The sequence below is a fragment of the Phoenix dactylifera genome, unplaced genomic scaffold (genome assembly GCF_009389715.1).
Source record: "Phoenix dactylifera cultivar Barhee BC4 unplaced genomic scaffold, palm_55x_up_171113_PBpolish2nd_filt_p 000696F, whole genome shotgun sequence".
In the NCBI taxonomy this organism is placed as follows: Eukaryota; Viridiplantae; Streptophyta; class Magnoliopsida; order Arecales; family Arecaceae; genus Phoenix; species Phoenix dactylifera.
The window spans coordinates 18,877-42,190 of NW_024068079.1; the positions used below are offsets into that span (position 1 = coordinate 18,877).

The 23,314-nt window shown below is 38.4% G+C and overlaps 1 protein-coding gene across 6 annotated transcripts in view; it reads right to left on the bottom strand.

Annotated features, from left to right (window-relative positions):
• Nucleotides 1-23,314, bottom strand: part of LOC113461511 — a 67,438-nt gene that overhangs the window by 5,729 nt on the left and 38,395 nt on the right. For 4 of the 6 annotated variants that reach the window (XM_039120053.1, XM_039120055.1, XM_039120051.1 and 1 more), the window contains one exon: nt 15,900-16,002. In XM_039120053.1, coding sequence (XP_038975981.1) covers nt 15,900-16,002 — 103 coding nt within the window. Of the gene's footprint in view, nt 1-15,899; nt 16,003-16,929; nt 17,501-23,314 lie in introns of those variants that run through there. The other 2 variants (XM_039120054.1, XM_039120057.1) reach the window with 2 other exon arrangements.

The following is a 23,314-nucleotide window of genomic DNA, read 5'->3' on the forward strand; positions in this document are numbered from 1 at the left end:
CATGAAGCTTAATGAGATGCAAGATTCATAAAGGAAGAGTAGTGCCACTACTTTACCCACTAAGGTCCTTTCCCAACTGAAGAGAATGATGCCAGGCCTACTATTGATTCTCTTTCACATGCTTTCTTGATTCTGTTTCTCTTTTCTGGAACTGCTTCTTAGGATGTTTTTGTTCCAAATTAACAGTTAGCTTTAGGGCTTGGTTAAGAAGGTGTGAATATATCCATTTTTGCATATCTGATGAAGGGGCTTCGATATTTTCTTTAATATTCAGAATTCATTATCTTTCTTGTCCTCTCCATTTTTCACCAAATTCTCTCACAAAACTGAACAGAAAGCAGGGAACCATTCTCTTTCTAGAAATTGGTACGGTTGCATTTTTCTCTTCCAATACCCTTTTCTTGTTCCTTTTTTAACTCTTCTCATTTAATTTTGGTAAATTTATCCCTACCCTCTCGATTTTCCCTTTCTTCTCATACTATTAGAGATAATACTCGGTATAGTATTACATATTTTAGTCTATTTGTAATATCATGCATCTACATGCAACAGTTGTTTTAGATAACCTATATGCCTGCTATATATTAGGCTACTGACACCTTCTAGTAAAGCATTGCAGATTTGGAATCTTTCATGCCTGTCTTTAAGTTCTGTTTAAGCTCCACAATTTAGCTTCTTTTCTTTACACATGTTGTAAAGCCTCTGTGAACTATTGGCTCTTCCAACATTGATTTATACCTTAGATTTGACCATCTACATGTCTTCATCATAGCAGTACACTTGCCATCTAACATTAAAACACTATCTATCTCCAATCCAAAGACCTGATCATCTGCAGCTAAGAACCTGCCAAAAATTGATACAATCACACTGCTCAGTGCTGCTGAAATCCTTCATGAATGACCTACAGTGTTCATATCTAGTTTCAAGTGATAGCTATACTGAACGTGGATTATCTATTAAACCTTCTAAGGTCAGCAGCAGCATCCCATCTCCCCTGGTCTCCATACTATGATCTTCATGTTTTATGCTTGTTCAACTATCATTCTTCAATCCTATGAGAAAACTAGCTTATGGCTCCTTACTTGTGTGTCTGTTTAGCCAATAATGTTAAGCAAAATGACATGGTGACATCATCCTATTTATATACATTTAGATGACTATGAAATAACATTTTTAAGCACCTTCCTTTATTTGAGCTTCCTCTCTTCCATATCCTCTAGCAATTTCTACAATCATCTCACCTTCTGTGACCTCTTTATTCTTTGGTTGAATTCTGTGCTTCACCTTGAGCTCATGCTTTCCCCTTATCCTGATACCCTTATTTAGACCATTCATCTCTTGCCCGATCTTCCATTGCTCAAACTCTAGGCCGAGTATTAGTGTGTTAATGCATCCACAATGGTGCCACACGTTGTTCCAAATCAGAGGTTCTCAGAAAGATGGACCTACCTACTTGGCTTTTCCTCTATGTTCCTACCCTACCTGCTGTGGTATTATCAGCATTAGCATTGTTCTGACTTTCCTGACTACCACCATGACCAACTCATACGGTCATTAGTGCTTCACTGCAGTGATCCTTTTCCATTAAAAGCTACTATAATAAGTTGTATCTCCATCAATATGGCTATTCTGTATTTGTTTAAGAGTTCGAAATACAGACGATGGTGTACTCAACTATTATGGCTCTTCTGTACTTGCAGACATGAAGAGTCCCAGTTCAACAAGATCCTCTCTAGTAAAGTGACTTTACTGTGTAAAAGACTCACTCCAACAGAATGATCAAGCATTTCTAATGGTGTCTCTTGGCTTTTACTCAAAAGCATAGTGCAAATTGTAAGATCATTCCTCCATTTACCATGAAGGCCAGCTTTCAGCTGATCAGTGTCGCTTCCACAAGTCATAACTGCCCCTTTTACAACCTAGACATAAAGATGTATGTGACACGGTGATTTTCTTTAGGTTTATATTTTGCTGGCACACTCAATATGCTCCTCATGCTAGTTAGAGAAATTACGAAAGGTTTTAACAACAAATTTTATGTTAGGTAAATTTAACAATCATACCATGTTGGTTTGCACAACTTCTAAAATATGTACACTTAACATGATTAAAATTTTCCATTTGCCCAATAAAATAAAGTTAATCAAGGTCCACCTGTATCACTGATTTGGCATAAGAATCCACTGCCCTTTACTGTGTTAGGATCTTGAGGTTGCCTATTGTTCAGTTGCCTACATCTTTCTTTTGTAAAAGTACATTGCTGATGTGTTATGAAGAGCCCACTGGCTTGATGCCAAAACCATTTTTACCAGTCGCTAAGCTTTGTTTAAAGAAACATGAGATGGTAAAGCTTTTTCAAATCCTATCAACTACCATTAGCTTTCTAGGAGTTTGGTTAGTCCATCCATCTTTGAAAATTACTTTGTCATGAGTATAAATGGTCACGTTTGCCTACAAGGATCAAAATCTCAGCTTTGATTGTGATTTGCGCATAAAAGATGAATTTGTTTTTCGACAATTTCAGTGGTTTCAATTGCAGTTTTTGCAACTTCAGATAAAAATTCTAAAGAAACCTAGAAGACATCAATTATAAGTACAAAAATAAAAAAATAAAGAAAAGCAAAATAATTTAAGAAAAGAATTAGGTATTTTGCTTGTTCAACTATCATTCTTCAATCCTATGAGAAAACTAGCTTATGGCTCCTTACTTGTGTGTCTGTTTAGCCAATAATGTTAAGCAAAATGACATGGTGACATCATCCTATTTATATACATTTAGATGACTATGAAATAACATTTTTAAGCACCTTCCTTTATTTGAGCTTCCTCTCTTCCATATCCTCTAGCAGTTTCTACAATCATCTCACCTTCTGTGACCTCTTTATTCTTTGGTTGAATTCTGTTTCACCTTGAGCTCATGCTTTCCCCTTATCCTGATACCCTTATTTAGACCATTCATCTCTTGCCCGATCTTCCATTGCTCAAACTCTAGGCCGAGTATTAGTGTGTTAATGCATCCACAATGGTGCCACACGTTGTTCCAAATCAGCGGTTCTCAGAAAGATGGACCTACCTACTTGGCTCTTCCTCTATGTTCCTACCCTACCTGCTGTGGTATTATCAGCATTAGCATTGTTCTGACTTTCCTGACTACCACCATGACCAACTCATACGGTCATTAGTGCTTCACTGCAGTGATCCTTTTCCATTAAAAGCTACTATAATAAGTTGTATCCCCATCAATATGGCTATTCTGTATTTGTTTAAGAGTTCGAAATACAGACGATGGTGTACTCAACTATTATGGCTCTTCTGTACTTGCAGACATGAAGAGTCCCAGTTCAACAAGATCCTCTATAGTAAAGTGACTTTACTGTGTAAAAGACTCACTCCAACAGAATGATCAAGCATTTCTAATGGTGTCTCTTGGCTTTTACTCAAAAGCATAGTGCAAATTGTAAGATCATTCCTCCATTTACCATGAAGGCCAGCTTTCAGCTGATCAGTGTCGCTTCCACAAGTCATAACTGCCCCTTTTACAACCTAGACATAAAGATGTATGTGACACGGTGATTTTCTTTAGGTTTATATTTTGCTGGCACACTCAATATGCTCCTCATGCTAGTTAGAGAAATTACGAAAGGTTTTAACAACAAATTTTATGTTAGGTAAATTTAACAATCATACCATGTTGGTTTGCACAACTTCTAAAATATGTACACTTAACATGATTAAAATTTTCCATTTGCCCAATAAAATAAAGTTAATCAAGGTCCACCTGTATCACTGATTTGGCATAAGAATCCACTGCCCTTTACTGTGTTAGGATCTTGAGGTTGCCTATTGTTCAGTTGCCTACATCTTTCTTTTGTAAAAGTACATTGCTGATGTGTTATGAAGAGCCCACTGGCTTGATGCCAAAACCATTTTTACCAGTCGCTAAGCTTTGTTTAAAGAAACATGAGATGGTAAAGCTTTTTCAAATCCTATCAACTACCATTAGCTTTCTAGGAGTTTGGTTAGTCCATCCATCTTTGAAAATTACTTTGTCATGAGTATATATGGTCACGTTTGCCTACAAGGATCAAAATCTCAGTTTTGATTGTGATTTGCGCATAAAAGATGAATTTGTTTTTCGACAATTTCAGTGGTTTCAATTGCAGTTTTTGCAACTTCAGATAAAAATTCTAAAGAAACCTAGAAGACATCAATTATAAGTACAAAAATAAAAAAATAAAGAAAAGCAAAATAATTTAAGAAAAGAATTAGGTATTTTAATTATATTGTCTACCCTACTATATTTGAAATGTCCCTTTTGTGTTTTTTGCACTGGATTAAACAAAATGTTATATTCTAAAAATGTACAATGTACGAAAAGTAAATCATGTTGACAGTTTAATATATCATTTAATGTTTGATGGCAATGCGATATTAGTAGGTAGAAAATGACTCAAATATCCTTTTAAATATTTTTAAAATACAAATTCATAATGCATTTTACCCATCAAATGCTTGAAATATCTAATTTAATCTAGAAAAAAAATGCTTCCCAACATTAATGAAATGAAAAAAATGATAAGAAAGGTGAAAACATGAACAGCCCATATATAATAAATCTAGCTCCATAAATTGAACATATTCCAATTTGAATTGATTGTTTTGAATTGATTCTAAGCAAAATAGAAAAGCATGGATTCTGTTTCGAGTTTCGCATGAAGCTTCATATAATAGCCATAATGTACTTAGACAAGCATGTCTAGATGCATGGAAGATTGAAAGATAAACCTTCTATCAGTATTCTAAGTGTTGAAAAATACTAAAATAGATTGTGTGCTTTAAAGACTAGTTTACAAGACTATTCTAGCTGGACTTTTGGGTTTCGTCGAGGTTTGGGTATAATGATATTTATGAGATTTTAAGATTTAAACAGCTTCATATTTGAAAGTTGAAATTTTGACCCGATGATGAAAATCTGGAATTTGAACTAAAAATAAGAAACCAACTTTTTAATCTAAAGTCATTTGATTTTTTTTAAGAATTTTTATTAACTCCAATAAGAGATACTTCTTTATTTACATGGAATATGTTGACCCCTTTATGCCCACTATTTGACCCCTTTACACCAACTAATCTACTTACTTAAGGAACTGACTTAATTAGGCAACCAACCTAAGTAGGTCAATTCACATGGTCGGCCCCACTTGCTTAGCCAGCCTACCAACCTATAAATACAGGCAAGTAGGACCAGACAAGGAAGAGGAAGAAAAGGAAGGTGGACAAAGAGGAAGAAGAAGAGGAACTTGGACATTCTTTTAGCATTATTTTATAAGTAACTTTTCCATGAGAATTTAAGTGGTCTCCTGAGCCTTAAAGTTCTTTTCAAGCTTAGATGTCTTCCATCTCAAGCCAAATTTCACATTCTAGGGTTTCCTCTATGCGAATTAATATATCACCTATTGAATTTCAAGTTAGAGTATATTCTTTGTAACTCTTATTACAATTCTTAATCCAAAGTACCCCTCTGAAACCCTAAAACTCAGCAAGTTCCGAAAGGTCCTTTGAAACCCTAGAACCCAAGTTCTTTTTTGCCTATGCATGTTGCGAGAAAATTTGTATTTTAAATTTCTGAATTAAGTTTATTTTGATAGGCTAAAATAGTACTTAGTCCTCAACATTTAGGGCTTTCTTTGGAATTTTGACCCGATAATTCATTTTGTATTCTAAAGTTACTCTACATTTTAAAATTTATAATTAGTTACAAAGATCTTGACTTATTGTCCTGGGGAAATTTGACACCCTGTTAACCTGAATTATTCTTTGGTGTCTATGCATAAATGTTGAAATCAAATAAGTTTCCCATAACTATTTTTAACACATCTATACATATATTTGTGGGTATGTATGTATGTGTGCGTGTTTATATATGTATGTGTGTCTATATCAACTTCAGAATATATTTTTGTGAGAATCTCTTAGATACAATTGCTTCCATTTGGAGTTTTCTGATAAGTATTCCATTTTGTATTCATTTGCAATCCTTTCAAAACTAAAAACTAGTATCATACATGAAAGATATCTATGCTGACCTCTAGCCAGGTGGCATCTTCGGCCTCATTTTCTATTATTGATGAAAATTTCTTCGGACCCATGGTATATGCGGCTGCATTCAAATTATGGATGAAGATTTAAATGGACCCTTAACACAGTGGTAAATGGGCACATTGAGGATTATCTGGCCTTACCTGGGCAATAAAATTACTATTAAGGATTTGTGTGGCCTCAACCGATTTACCAAGTGAGAATTTTATCAGCCTCATCTACAATAGCAAGGAGAATTTGTGTCCTGGAGGGTAGAAAGAACAAACTATGAATTTTCTAATAAGAAAATATGATTTATGTTAATTAGCTAAGATATTCTCCCAAAATTTTTTGCTCTTTTCATATGACTTAGATGGTTTGGACATGTACAACGTAGATCGAAGGATGCACCAGCATCAAGGAGTGATTTGATATATGTAGAAGGAATGAAGAGGGTTAAGGGAGACCGAAAATTATATATGATGTAGTCAAGGTATGCCGTATCGGCCTGAACCGGGCAGTATGGGGCATTCCGTATCATACAAGTTTGGTACTGGTACCCGGTACAAGTGGCATACCGATACTCGGTATGCCAAAAAAATTTCATATCATACCGTACCGACACTGTGCTAGTGTGGCACCGATATAAGGTCCAGTACCCAGATGGCGAACCTTAGATATAGTAGTAAAGAAGGAGTTGATATATCAACATCTTTCAAAAAGTATGGCCCTAAATCGAGTAGAATAAAGAAAAGGATTCATGTAGCCAACCCTAACTAGTTTGGAATTAAGGCTTAGTTAAGTTAAGTTCTAAAGTTTTAATTTCAATAATTTGCTTAATATAGTCTTATGGAACCTTTGCTTGAACATTTCTCTAAATCTTATTCATAAGATATATACTACATACTATTTATTCAGTTAAAACATAAATTCCTTAGACTATGGGGAAGTTGTTTATTGAGCTGGGTTGCTCACTCTCAATTATTACTAAACCTATCAAAGCAAAGGATGAAAGTCGGACTGAATTGTAAAGTAAAGAGGAATTGATAAAGAATCAGTTATGAAGATGCATTGTGGGATCTAGTCACCATTAGGACTGGTACCGAAACTTGTACCGATCGGCGATCGGTCGGCGATCGGTACGGTTCGGTACCGGTTCGATACAGAACCGAAACTAATACGGCTAGGGCATGCTGGTACTGTATCGGCACGCCTAATTTTTTTTACTTTTCAAAAATATTTAATTAGTAATCACTCTTTTTGAAGTTTTTCAATGATTTTAAGTATAATTTGATGTTTTTTTGGTGTTTTCTTGATATTTTTTGATATTTTTTGATGTTCTTAAGATCCCGATTTAACCAACGATGCATTTTATTGTTTTAAAATTATACAAACCATAAAATGATTAGTAAGATGTTGCATGCTATAAGAAACGACATAAAATATTCTCAATTTAAGTAGTGACGTGAATAACATAAAATAATACAATCACTTATATACATTTAATGTACAACATATATATTGATATCTAAAATCGGATCAAGTAGCGATGACTCTCATAGATATCCAGATCATAAGTATAGTCAGGAGGCACATCAACCCACCTCTCTAACCAAGCGGCGTTGCAGTCTTATACGTTCATTCCATAAGAAACGCGGGCCAGATTATAAGCACACTCGGATCTTTCGCTGAAGCTCTGGCTGTAAGAGGTGTCCTCTGACTGATAATACGACTGTGGAGCGAACCATCCGAATATGCTGGCAGCAAAATTCGACCCGTGAGATGCTTCTAACTGCGTAGGGTAGTAACCACCGGAAGATGTCTCAGACGCACCAAATCCATATCCGTATCTATATAGGTCATAGGCTGCTTGTGGCTGTGAATAATAGGATTCAGTATACGATTCGAAACCTGATACGTCTATGGATTCTACTCTATATGTGAGGTTATCTGCAGCTGCATCGTGTCCTCCTCAATGACCTCGATGAGCCCGTCTTCTATATGTAACCGTATCCTCGCGGGCTCTACCAGATCGTACACTATAGTCCCTATTCTGTTTAGCATGCGTCAACTAGAACTCATCGGTGTATCGAATACTACCCTACGGCTATCTCATAAATAGTGTCTGTTGTCTTTCACTCCCTCCATTGCCAATAGATCCATGACCACCAAAACTGTCATCACTACTACTCCAGAACTCCTCAACACTCTCATTTGGGGTGCAAGTGCCTTTTATTTTTTTTTGTGTGCTGGGCAGTTGTCCTCTTATCCTTCGTGCCCCCTTTCTGCCTGGCTATGTCGTCCTCCTGATCGAGTCGATCGGATAGCATAGTGGCCTTATCTAAACATCTCTTGATCATATCACTAAGAGCATGTCTCAGATAAAGAGTCATGTAGTGACTGGCTCTCTTATGGCTATGGCTGATCAGCTGTAGAAATGCATGGAATAATGCGCTCAGCCTATTGCCCTACCTTCGACTCTAGCCTCGCTGGCTACGAAGCTGGCCGGTTGTGGAGGCGTTTCTGGCTCATCAAGCTTCGGCTCCTGCTCCTACTGTTAGCCCATAAGCCATTCGATCATAGGATCATCCTCATCATCAACAAAAGCACTATAGTTCGAATCTGTATACTTGAGCTCTACTTCCTTCTGAATGCCCTTTAGCCTCAATCTCAGATTGTAGTAAACATATACAAGGTCATTGAGGCACTTCTGTGTCAAATGGTTCCTCTGTTTGCTGTGGATGAGGGCGAAGGTAGACCAGTTGCGCTCACAGCCACTCGAAGAGATCGTCTTGGAGAGAATCCGGATAGCTACTCGCTTAAGATTTTTCGCAGACAATCCAAAATGAATCCATCATTCAACTACAAAAATATTGAAAAAAAATAAATATAAGATAGTACCATATTAGTAATCATCTAATGCCAGGTAAATATTCTCCTGATGTATAACATATCTGGATTCATACTTTTCTTACTTACGACAGCTGCTCGCTGTCCAAAGCTGTCATTGCCCAAAGCTGTCATTGCCCTCTCTAAATAATTTGGTCTGTGAAAAAGAACCATGTTGTACTATGTTAATAATAGAAAATACCAGTTAACTTACACATGTTACTTAAGTTAAGTTACTGAAACATGCTCCATCTTGTAAATGACATTATGCAGAACGGCCAGAAGTTTGTCATCCATACCAATTGCAGTTATGTTGTACTGGAACCGAGGGTTCGGTAGTATGTTACACATAGAGGAGACCGTCTTAGTAAAATTATACAAATACAGGAGTAGTCTAATTTGCAATGTTCTTGCTTACCTGTTAGATGCAAGTTCCTACCCATTTGGTAGTCCCACCGCCACTCAATGATGCTGTGTACTTCTAGGCATGGGCTGGATCTGCCTCAATGATTTGAGCCTTTGTCCTCTCCATCATGTGATACAGGAAGACTATTTGTGGGTATTTCTTGCTATCCACGGCCCTAAGCACTTCATACAATGGTCTGATAGCCTTCACTATTGCAGTGGCCCGCTGCCAGAATTCTGCCTCATCCAAGTCTTCAACGCTGCTCTCTTCAGTGCCATACTGGGCATATCTACTTTTCTGCCACCTGGGACTAACAAATATCTGATGTAGGGCTGCTTTCTTTTCAAAAAGATTAACAAGTACAACGTAGTTGGTAGCAAATCGTGTGACTCCTAATCTCAAAATTTCTTTCCCTGCATACCTCCTCATCATTGAAAGGACCCAGATATAGTCATAATATACCTAGTCATGGTTTGGGCTGTCTCCACTGTCTATTTCACCCCACGAATCTTCACAATGTCCATCAACATGAGATCAATACAATGTGCCACATATGGGGTCCAGAAAATATATAGCCGCCTCTCCATCAAGATCTCTCTGGCAGCCCTATATTGTAGCCCATTATTATTGATGACTTGGATGATATTCTCCTCTCCTACCTCATCAATCACCTTCTTCATAAGTTTGAGGATGTATGCGGCATCGTGCACTTGATTAGAAGCATCAACCGACTTGTGGAAGAACGTCTTCGTGTCACAGTATGTCAAAAATTGTTGATGCTCCGCCTGGTAGGACCGGTTCAACCATCACACATCACAGTCAGTTCATATGTAGGCCACTTGCTCTTTAGGAGGCAATCCATTTCTCTAGCTCCTTATTACTGTCAATAAGCTCATCGTAGATGTCCTTCAGGCATGGAGGATCTACACCGGGACTGGCAGCCTGTATGGCGAAAATGGCAGACCTATATTACGTATTGTCTGCCACATTAAAATCAGAATCCAATAGCTCGTCACATATCCTTCTTCTTATCCTTCTTCAGCATTGAGTCAACCCTCTGCTGCATCGAATCTCTGCTAGAAAAGGCCTTTGGATCTAAATCATCGATTGCTGCTCTTGGTAGAATCTCTCTAGATGACTTTTTTTTGCTACCAAAAGACTTTAGCATAGATGCAATCTGGCCACTGCCTTTGCTGACGACCTTCCTGACTGGAGAGCTCCTCCTGAACTCTGGATATGCCATGCTGCTCGCAGAACTGGAGTCCGACTCGTACGAAGACCCAAATCAAGCCCTATGCCTGGCCACCTCATCCAGCTATCACTAATCATCCAGCTCGTCTGCATGGCAACCTAGATTTGTGCCTCATTATCTAGAGCAGACATCTCTTCTAACTCTCTTGAATAATAGAAAGGTGGCTCTACCGCTCGGTGGTCCATCTCTACCGTCTTTTTGGCAACCCTCTTTTTTGCTGCTTTGAAATCAACGAAATACTTCTTCATCAGCTACCGAACCTCCTGTGGGTATTTTCGGCACATAGATACGTTGGAGTAACCACCAGTTAAGTGTTGTTTAAACCTGATTGCCGCTCCTCTTTTGAACACTGTGTTGCACTAGTTGCACTGCCAATGATGCCGACCCGAGAGCATTTGCCCAAGCTCCCAGCCAATATCACACGCTCTGAGTCCTTTTTTCTTGATAGCTTCATTCCTGCAAATTTATCAAATACGCCAGTTTATCAATTATTTAAAATCAACAAAATATTAATATGACGACCATAACTTTTTTATCTCAAAAAATATATCTGATTTATCTAATACATAACCCTAATTTTTCATATTATTTATTTATTTATATATTTTTTTATAATTTTTAATTTTAAAGAAATATTTATATATCATAAATTTAGAAAAATATGGTTTTGAAATCAAAAATTACTTCTGAATTATGTAATACATACTACTATTTTTTTATAATTTTTAGTATTAATTATATATTTTAAATTATTTTTTATATTTAAAATTAATTTTTAAATATTAATATTTAAAAAATTAATTTCAGCTCAGATCCATGTAGAATCCAATAATGGATGCTACATATATTTTTCTAGGCCCTCAGGCATGCAGAAAATGTTACTTATTTCTCATTTTTTTTCAAATTTAGGCCTAAATTACTATGCCCATGATTATATCAAAACTTAAATGAATGGACACCAAATTTTTATAGAGAGTAGCTTGCATGCCCCTAAATATGTTTCTATTTTTACATTTTTTTATTTATTTTTAAAAAATTATCTTTTTATAATCCAAATATATATTTTTAATTTTTAAAAATTATATATAATCCAAAAATTAAAAATTTTTAAGTCAGCATGTACATCGTTCATAGATCTACAACACATAAAAAATTTAATTCCAAATCAAAAAAATTGGCATGATCTCTTATTTTGTAATTTTTAAGCTATTTTTTCAAACCCTCCAAGAAAAAAGAAGATAGGAAAGAGGAAATACACCTTATTTAGCCTTTGCTCTTCCTTCTGATAGCCTGAATCGGTATTGTTTGTTGGTTTTTTAAAAGGAAAAGCGGCGGAGCCTATGTCAAATTTCGTTGGAAAGGCCTTCTCGAGCCTTTTCAACGCCTTCAGTGCCTTTTAAAGGCATCAGGTGGATTGTGGCCACAATCATGCCACAGTGCACTATGGCAATAATGCCACAATGCTCACAGTCAACCCGGTTTGCGAACCGACCGGTTCGCACTGAGTTGAAATCAAACCGGCCGATTCCGGCCCAAAAAGGACCGTTCTGGCCGGTCCCTTTGTGATTCCAGCCCATAAGAACCGGAAGTGAATTTAAATGGCGAACCGACCCAATTTCACACCGGGTCCGTTTGATATTGCCCGGTTCGCCAGACCTTGATTAGGACAACATTAATCGAGGTATGTCGTCTTGGTACTGGGCCACATACTGGTGTCACCCTATTGTTGTATTGGTACGCCCGAGATAGGGGCTAATTCGGTGTACCGAGTGTCAATACGGCTCCCATACCGCATACCCATTCGATACCAGTACGGTATGGTACACCCTGTATCACCTAGTTTAGGATGATATGGCATACCTTGGCAGCAACTATACAGCAAATTAGCATGCATTGTTTGTTTTTGACCTTGAAGGTGATGATAATATGTAGTAATGTTTATACAACTTAGTTATGCTCCATATGATCATTTCATTTGTTTAAGAAATGTTTAATATTATTGCTATATTTGCACCCATTTGATCTATGATGGTCATAGCTCAAGATTTGAATAAGTTTGTATTTCAGGTTGCGATAGTTCAAAGTTTAGACCATGTTTACCGGTTACCACCACACAAACTACTTATATATGTTTATAATCATGATGCTATTTTGAGTCACCACCACAATCACTCTCATTCATCTTTTCACCATTCAAGAATGCTATAACTTGATTTTATCTTGCATTCCATGAATACCTACCATATTTTCCTTGCAAGTTCCTCCCATCTCTTAGAAGACCAAAAAGAAAGTGTTCTCTCTTCCATAAGTGTTGAGCAAGCATCAAACTAGCTAATGCCTCTTTTCTGATAGTTTGGCTGTAGCATCTATATAATAATATGGAGCATTGGAGCTAATTGTTGATATTTCTCCTTGCATGTATTATTCGGTATTGAGAGTTTGCAGTTCGTTGTTCTATAATTTTACCAAGCATGTGGAGATTAATTGCGAGTTCATTGGACATCATTATCTCCTTACAGTGCTTCATCACTCCATGTTTTCTTCACTCTCCAGCTTGCTGGCATGTGTAGTATGTCATGGAGTCTTCCTCTTTGGCAAGATCTTTTTATCTTATCTACCATGAGTTTAAGAAGAGTTTTTGATGTGTATATACCTTGATAAACTGTACATTTGTACAAGACTTCTCGTTTATCCTTGTATTGCTGCATATGTAAATTATGATGACCCAAAAAATATAGTACAACTGCAACATGAATTGGTGATGACCTTTAGTAATGGATTTACCCATTTCATGCTTCTTTCCAACTTTTGTTCTGGTAACAATGACCTCAATTCATGAGTTTAATTTGGTATTTTTATGAGGCCAAGCGGCCTTTTGAAATGAGTCTTATCTTACAGAACATCTTTTGGTCACTTTATATGCCAACGTAGCAGATTACACATCTAAGGTAATTCTCAAATGGTAATACCTAGAAGAAATTTATAAGTTAATTGTAGATATAATGATAAGATTCAAAGTTTTATCCAAGGTACGGCGTACTGGCCCGAATCGGGCGGTACGAGGCGTGCCATACCATACCGATTCGGTACCGGTACCCGGTATAGGTGGAATATCAACACTTGGTACGCCAAAAAAAATCCGTACTATATACCGACACTGTGCTAGTGTGGCACTGGTATGGGATCCGGTACCGAAACGGCGAACCTTGGTTTTAGCAAATATAAAGTTGAAATTTGGTGTCTAAATTATCTTAGTAAATATTCTTGATATTAAATTAGCCCAAATTTATCGGTAACTCTAGTTGACAACATTTTTTATCAATGTTGCTTCCTGTGAAAATATTTACAACCAAATGAATAAAATCTAGTTAAATGAAGGTGCCAGCAAGATTACTGATAAAATCTCTTGGTAATTGTAATATAGAGTAGAGATGATATTATGTCTTGCCTTCATCAAAGGTTGGAGAATTAGGGCTACTAGGGGAGGGCTACCTCCTATTCTATAGCCCAGAATTTCCTATAGACCTCTACCTAGAAAAAACAAAATCTGGTTATACAATCATCCATGGACTATAAGGGATATCGTGTAGTGGAGGGAACTATCAGATATCATATGGAGCCGCATGTATTCTATTCCATCAAGATCTAATCTACATGTTTTATCCCAAGGACTAGGTACTCAAATGACTTGAAGTTTATGATTGGGAAAGTCCCAATGAGGTTAGAATAGGCTATCTATGACACTAAGGAAGTGATGATTAGAGCAAGGTTTTCAGTCTTGACACTGGAACCTGTACCAATAGCTACTAGTATGAGCAATGGTGCAGAACACCCTCATACAAACATGGTAAACTGCTGGAGGCACGACAAAACTGTACCATATGCTGGTATAGTTCCACACCCCTTATCATACCTTATCAGGTTGATGCAGTATGCTTGGTACCAGGCAACATGGGAACCTTCAATCAAACCAACAATCAAAAAAGTAAGTCTTAGACTAATGCACACTCTCTCTAAGAATTATTCTCTCTATATACAGAAGAAAACTACCATGCAAGAGGAAGCAATAAGGTTTGATTGTCGGAAAGAAATGACCTCAAACACTGGAGCATGTGGAATCGAACGAGGGTGCTTAAAGAATTTTCTATCTCCTGCTGGCCTCATCCAATCTTCCTTTTTTCTTCATCAATTTCCACTTTTCAAAGATGAAGGAATTCTAACAATTAATTCTAGCATGCAAAAGGTCCAATTTAAAGCTTGACATGACATGTTTATTCAAGGTATGCTGAACCGACTGAAACTGGTCGGTTCAGCCTGTACCGAACCGGTGCAGACGTGCACCGGTACGGTACAGCGTATAAAAACGGTTCCGACCCGATTGGTTCCGTACTTGTACCAGTGCCAACCGGGCCGGTTCGCACCGGCCCAATTACTTGTTCCCCGCGCACCCGCACGCGGGGCAGCGCGCCCCGCGCGCGGGGCATAGACCACGTGGGCCACTTAATGCCACAGAGTGGCATTTTTAATGCTACTCTGTGGCATTTAACGCGTCCGCGCGCGTCCGTGTGGGGCAACGTGGGGCAGCGTGCCCACGCGGGCAGCCCCACGCGGGCTGCCAGCCCGCGTGGGCCATTTAGTGCCACAAAGTGGCATTTTTGTGGCACTTAACGCATCCGCGGACACGCGCGGATGCGTTGTTTTTTTTTTTTTGTTTGTTTTTTTTCACGTCCGCGCGCGAGAACGTCTCCGGTTCGGTACCGGTTCCAACCGGTACCGGTGCTCACCGGTACGTCGGTACGGTCGGTCCGGCGAACCTTGTTTTATTACAATGCCAGCAATGTCAATCAAGCTAGCGCACAAAATCAATGCACTAACAGCAACTTACTCTCTACTCTAAATTTTTCATACAACATTATCTAGCCATGCATTTGAACTTTTTGGTGGTTTTCATACGTATCATTGGAGTAACTACCATTATGATATTATAGAAAAAATAAGGGGATCATCCATGGAATGCCGTACCGGCCCGTACCGGCCGGTACGGGCCGGTACGTACCGGTCCGGTCCTGGACCGGTACCGGAACCGGTTTTCTTGTGCGAACCAGCCACAGCACGAGGCGCTGTGGTTTTTGGCTCGCGATACCGGCCGGTACGTACCGGACCGGTACCGGTACGGCGGACCTTGGGATCATCCCATATATAGTGAGGTGAATAGGAAAAGAAAATAATCTAGAATTAACAAACAGAACAAAACAAACTAAATATCTTCACCTTTGTATGCATAACTACGTTTTCGAAGAATTTTGGAGGCATATACTTGCAAGACTTTTTGCAACATAGCCTCCAGCCCTGGCTTATCCCCATCTTCTTTTGCCTACAAATATCCAAAAAAAATGGATCAATAGTTGGAGATGGAACCTAATGCATTCCTAGGAATAATGATGACAATTTGCTAATATTATTCAATATTGAGTGCAGAAGGTAATGCCTAAAAAGGTTAATTCATAACCAAAAAATATGCAAGAAAATACACATATATAAAAATGTGAAGAGCTTAATATTTCAGGTTGGCTATTTAGTTGATGAAAATTCTCACAATTATCCTATTCAAAGACATCTTCTTAATACAGAGTGGAAAACTATTAGATTTACCCCAAGTACTAAGTTCATTATCCACACATAATTTCATAAAATATTTGGCCTGAGGTTCATATGGTCTATAAAAGTTAGTGAGGTTACAAAAATATTTTAGTCTAGCTCCAGAAGTTGTGAAGATTTGGAAAAAAAACAAAAGTAAACTCAAGAAACCACAACCAACAATCATTTCCCGTTTTCCATACAAAGAAGGGAGATTCATGCTATTAGTGGAGGCACAAGCAATAAGCTAAGCAACCATGTAGAAGGTGTCAGATCAAATAACATAAACCTGATAATTTTAATGACTATGGACAGGTGAGAGTAAGTGAGACATTCAAAATAGGAGATATACAATAATACTCTGTACAAAAATACAATACAGATGTATTGGCGAGACATTACAACTATAACCTTTAAATGTAAGTACTTAAATGTTGCGCAAAAAAAAATGATAACTAATTACAAATCAAACTACAAATTTGCATATCAAATTTATCTGGCTGTTGTTTTAAGAGATGCCATGTCATTACCCAATCAATCCTTTAATTTGGGTTTCATAGTTTCTTCAATCTCAGTGGCTGTGATAGAATCAAAGGAAGACCAAGACCTATGAAAACTGCAAATCAAGAACCAATAAAGGAAAAATAAACAAAATTAATGGATATAAGGAAATATAAAGGCAATCTGTTGATTAACAGTCCTCAAATGCATCAATTGCTTCCTCTTTACAAATCTTGTCCTTGCAATATAATTGGTAGTGTTACATGTTCTATTCCTCAGTTGGATCTACAGAACTTGATGATGCAGACCAACAAAAGTCATCCTAGCATTTAAACCATCTGATGGTGGTTTTGAAGCATGTCTATAAACAATATTGAGACTTCCAATCATCTATTGGATGATATGGATGACATACAACAATGAAACAGAAGAATCAACAATGAAGGGATCCTCGAAGTGTTGGATCTTTGTTGGTCTTTTCATCAACAGCTATATCCTCTGGTTACTCCCCCAATGGCTCATTTATTGCCGTATCCTGTGTTTTTTGCTCCAGCTGTCGATCATCAATAAAGTGATCTTACATTATTGCTTTGGAAGCATATATTCTTCAACTACAGGCTTCTCTAATTGCCATGTTTTCACTGCAGAATCTCCCATTCCAGCAGGATCAACTTCAACGCTGTTGAAAAACCTACTTGCCTCATAAGAAGTTCCTTCGGTATATCTGCACAGCTCTAAAATTTGTGAGCTATTATTTATGTTCATCAAACTGTGATCTATCAATACCCATGGTGCTACAATTCTCTTGCTTCTAAGTGCCAAAAAATATACATGAGTTTGGAAGGAATAAATATCAAAAAAATGGAAGAACAACAAAAGCAGTTCAAAATCAGGGAAAAACCAAAGAATCAGTTGCTCTGCTCTAAGGGGAACCAACAGCCTGTATGAGTAATACTTTGACTTCATACAAAATTCCAGGAACTGTCCAGAAATTTCAGCAAGCAACAAAGGCCTCCGAAGTATCTGATCCTTAGACTTAAGTTTCCTAAAGTCCCATTCATAATTGCAATAAAAAGGAGCACATTATTTGGTGTCATTAAATTCCAACATGGAGAATTTCAGAAATTTCATGGAAAAAAGACAGAAATAGCATTCAAAATTGATAGAGTAATCAATCTATGGCCTATGAGTAATAAAACTATGGCCTATCATGTTGATATACGTAAAAAACACTCCAACATGGATAACAGCAGATTTTGATGAAAATTTCAGCAATAACAATGACTAAACAACAAGTAATGGATAGAAGAAGACGACGAATAGTAATAGAGAAGAGAAGACAAAAAGGGAACCAGATGTCCATTGGAGAAGACGATGAAGCTCTCTTGAGTTCCCAATATTCTAAAAAGATTGACATGATTCAAAGGCTCATTTAAACAAAGAAACCTGGAACTAAATTTGGAAGCCTGAGGGAGAGGGAAGACAGCCATCTCTCTCCTTTCTGCACAGCCTTTTGGGCAAGCCAACTTTCACAGTTCGCAAGACCAATGTAAAGCTGATAACGCTATTATTTTAAGTAATGCCATATCGTCACTTCATCACTCCTTTAATTTAGGCCCAAGATCCTCCAATCTCACAGTGGACTCAAACAAATAACACTAATAATTAAAAGGAAAAAGAAAGAAAATTAATTTGTAACATCAAATCTACAGGCTCTCTGTTAATTTGCAGTCCTGACATGCATCACCTACACATTTTCACAACCACGAGACTGGTATAAGATCAGCAGTCATACTTTCATTGAAAGAAACTAGTAACCTCGGGGAAGTTCAGCATGTAAACCTAAATATAACACTGCCATACTAGTCCATCAAAAATCAAAAGTGTAAAGAGATCAAAAACCTTAATAAGGATATCTTTGATGCTTTTAATAAATAAGGGTACAAACCAAAATCCACCGAACCGGTACCAGGAGCCATACCGGTCGGCACCCGGCACAATTCGGTACCAGTTTGGTAGCGTACCGAACCGGTACGGATAGGGCATGTCGGTTCACGAACTAGAACGCCCAATTTTTTTTTGAATTTTCAAGAATATTTAATTGATAATAACTTTTTAAAACTTTTTCAATGATTTTAAGACTAATTTGATTTTTTTTGGATTTTTTTTATGCTTTTTTGATGTTTCTATGATCCCGATTTAACCTAAATTATGCATTTTATTGCTTTAAAATGATGCAAATCATAAAATGATTAGTAAGATGTTGCCTGCTACAATGAACAACATAAAATATCCTCAAATCAAGTAGTGACGTAAAAATTAAAAAATAATACAATTAATTACATACATTTAAAGTCCAATATACATACCGATATCTGAAATCGAATTGAGTGGCGATGCCTCTCATAAATATCCGGATCATCAGCATAGTCAAGAGGCACATCAACCCACCCCTCTAATCAAGTGGCAGCGTAGTCTTGTACGTTCATTCTATAAGGAATGCACACCGGGTTATAAGTACTCTCAGATCTCTCGTTGAAGCTCTAGCTCTAAGAAGTGTCCTCTAGCTGATAATACGGCTATGGAGTAGCCTATCCGAATATGCCGGCAGCAAAATTCGACCAGTAAGATGCTCCGAGCTACGTAGGATAGTAGCCACTGGAAAATGTCTAAGACGTACCATATCCATTTTCATATTCATATGAGTCATAGGCTGCATATTGCTACGGATAATAGGATTCAGTATACAACTCGAAACCTGATACATCTATGCATCCTACTGCACGTGCGAGGTCATCTACAGCTGCATCGTGTTCTCCTGAATGACCTCGAGGAGCCCGTCTCCTATATACAATTGTATCCTCGTGGGCTCTACCAAATCGTGCACCGTGGTTCCTATCTTGTGTAGCATGTGTAAACAGAGACTCACCGATGAATCAAAAACCATCCTATGACTGCCTCACAAACAGTGGTCTCCTGTCCACTCTCTTCCTGGCCGGCAGATCTATGACCACCAGAGCTGTCATCGCTACTGGTTCTGGTCATTGAATCTGAGTGTACTGACTCATTTTCAAACACTCTCCATTGGGGCTGCAGGTGCCTTTTATTTTGCTTTTTTGGTAGGCTAGGCCACTGTCTTCTTATCCTTCGTGCCCGTCTCGGCCTAGGTATATTGGAAGGATGTATGTCGCGCTCCTGACCGAGTCGGCAAAGTAACGTAGTGGCCTCGTCTAAGCAATTCTCGATCATATCTCTGAGAGAATGTCTCGAACAAGAAGTCATGTGGTGACTGGCTACCATGTAGCTGTGGCTGATCAAATGGAGAATGCGTAGAATATAGCGCTCAGCCCATTGTCCTGTATCAACCCTAGCTTCGCTGGTTACAAAACTGGTCGGTCGTAGAAGCGATCTTTGCACATCAAGCTCCAACTCCTGTTGCTAGTCCACAAACCATCCAATTATAAGATCATCCTCATCAACAACGAAAGCACAATAGATCGGATCTGTATACTTGAGCTCCACTTCCTCCTAAATGCACTTTAGCCACAATCTCAGATTGTAGTGAACATATACAAGATCATTGAGGCGCTTTTGTATCAAACGGTTTTTCTGCTTACTGTGGATGAAGTCGAAGGTGGACTAGTTATGCTTATAGCCACTTGAGGAGATCATCTGGAAGAGGATTTGGATAGCTAGCAGCTAAATTTTTCGCGAACAGTCCAAAATGAATCCACCATTCAACTACAAAAATATTAAAAAAAATGCATATAAGATAGTACCATATTAGTAACCATCTAATGCTAGATAAATGTCCTTTTGATGTGTAACATACATGGATTCATACTTTTTTTATTTACAATAGCTACCGAGACTCCAAAGCTGTCGCTGTCCTCTCAAAATATTTTAGTCTGTAAAAAAGAAGCATTTTGTACTACATTAGTAATAGAAGATACTGGCTCCATCTTGTAAATCACTTTACGGAGAGCAGCTAAAAATTCATCATCCATATTGATTCTAAGTACACTGTATTTGAATCGAGGGTTTAGATAGTATGTTGCGCATAGAGTTCGCTATGATTTTAGTAAAATAATATAAGTACAGGAGCAATCTAGTTTTCAATATTCTTGCTTACCTGCTAGATGCAAGTCCCTATCCATCTGATAGTCCCACCGTCGTTCAATAATGTCGATATACTCTTGGGCATGCGTCGGATCTGTCTCAATATTATAAGTCTTTGCCCTTTCCATCATGTGATACAAAAAGTCCATCTGGGGTTACCTCTCGCTATCCACGGCCTGAAGCACTTCATACAATGGTCTGATAGCCTTCATTATTGCAGTCGCCTGCTGGCAGAATGTCTGTCTCATCACAAAGTCCTCGACACTGCTCTATTCAATGTCGGCCCTCGCATATCTACTTTTCTGCCACTCAGAACTGACAAACATCTAACGTAAGGCTGCCTTTTTCTCAAGAAGGCTATCAAGTGCAACGTAGTTGGTAGCAAACAGTGTGACGCCTAATTTCAAGATCTATCTCCCTGCATACCTTCACATCAGTGAAAGAACCGAGGTATGGTTATAAATATACCTGATGATGGTTTGGGCTGTCTCCACTATTTGATGCATCCTACGAATCTTCGCAATGTCCATCAACATGAAGTCGATACAATGTGCCGCTCCATCAAGATCTTTCCAGCGGCATTATATTACGGCCCATTATCAGTGATGACCTACACGGCATTCTCCTCTCCAACCTTATCAATCACCTCCTCCATCAGTTTGAGGATGTATGAGACGACATGCATCTGATCAGAAGCATCAACCTACTTGTGGAAGAACGTCTTCATATCACAGTATATTAGAAAGTTGTTGATGCTCCGCCTGGTAGGATCGGTTCAACCATCACACATCACAGTCAGTTCATATGTGGGCCACTTGCTCTTGTAGGAGGCAATCCATTTCTCTAACTCCTTATTACTGTCAAGAAGCTCATCATAGATGTTCTTCGGACATGAAAGATCTACATCGGGACCGGCAGCCTGTATGGCGAAAATGGCAGACCTATTGTGAGAACCTGGAACTGGACCCGGTCCACTTGACCGGCCTAGCCACCAGATTCGGCCTCACGTGCATCGCACGTGAGGGCACGGGATGAAGGGAGCCATCCCGTAGAAGAAGGATTCCCTAGTTTTTCTAGGGCGTCTTCCTCCTCTTGTGAGGCCAACCGAGAAGAGCCGCCAAACCCCCCCTCCTAGTTTGGGTTCTTCTTCCTTGGGCTACCAGCCAGGAGAGAGGGAGAGAGCCGCTGAAGCCCGCTCCTCTTCGGTTCGGGTGGTCTTCCGCTACTTCCTTTGCCGCCGGAGAAGAAGAAAGCCGCCGGATCTTCGCCGAGGCTGAGGTAAGGTTCCTAGCTTCATCTCTTTGTTAAACCATTTGAAAAAAAAGAAAGAAAGAAAGAAAGAAAGAAGAGGGGAAGAAGGAGAAGGCCAACCGTCGTGGGCTCTTCTTCTTCTCCCGTCCGCATGCCTCCTCCGCGGGAAGAAGGAGAGGGCCGAATGTCACAGGCGTCGCCGGCCTCGACTTGGCCTCTCCCGAGCTCGCCGACCTCCCTTCGCGGGAGAAGAAAGAAGAAGAAAGAAAAGGGAAGGGAAGGAGAAGAAGTCGGGAGAAGAGGAGGAGAAAGAAAAAGAAAGAAGAAAGAAAGGGAAGGGAGGAAGAAAGAAGTCGGGAGAAGATTCTAGAGAAGAAGAGAAGAAGAGAAAAGAAAAGAAAGAAAAGGGAAGGGAAGGGAAGGGAAGGGAAGGAAAGAAAAGAAAAGAAAAGAAAAAGAAAGGAAAAGAAAGAAAAAGAAAAGAAATAAAGAAAAAAAAGAAAAAATAAATAAATAAAGGGAGAGGATGGTTTACAGGTATGAACCCGAATCCGAACCCCAACCCGGGGTGCTAGACACTTCTACAGGGTCGGCCCTGGGATGCTAAGATTTAAGTTTTATATATATTATGATGAATTTTAAAAGAAAAATATGATTTTTGGATATTAGGTTCTGCGAGGAATTTGTGAGATTAATTGGATTTATTGTGGATCGTGTTCAAGTAAGTAATGAACTGCCTTCTCTAGACTCTTCATTTATATAATATTATTTTTGCATCGAATAGATTGTTAATGAATTTATATGTGATTTATGAATTTTTACGAGATGATGATTTGAATGAAAAATAGATATGTGAATTGAAATTATATTTTTCGGACTATTGCTATATTTACTGTTCTTGTATCGTATATGCATATTTAGATCGGAATATGATATATCTAATATATTTAAAAAAGAATTTTGATGTGCATCAGATTTAGAACTCTCAGCCTGACTATGTTCTGGACCCTGCCAATTAGGGGTTATGCATTGACAATTTTGGCCCCACCATAGGGTATAAGTGTGGTATTCTGGCCCACTCCGCAGGATATAGTGCGGTATTCTGGCCCACTCCGCAGGGTATAAGTGCGGTTCTGTTTCTGGCCTAGCCACAGGGTATAAGTGTGGTCGTAGTTAAA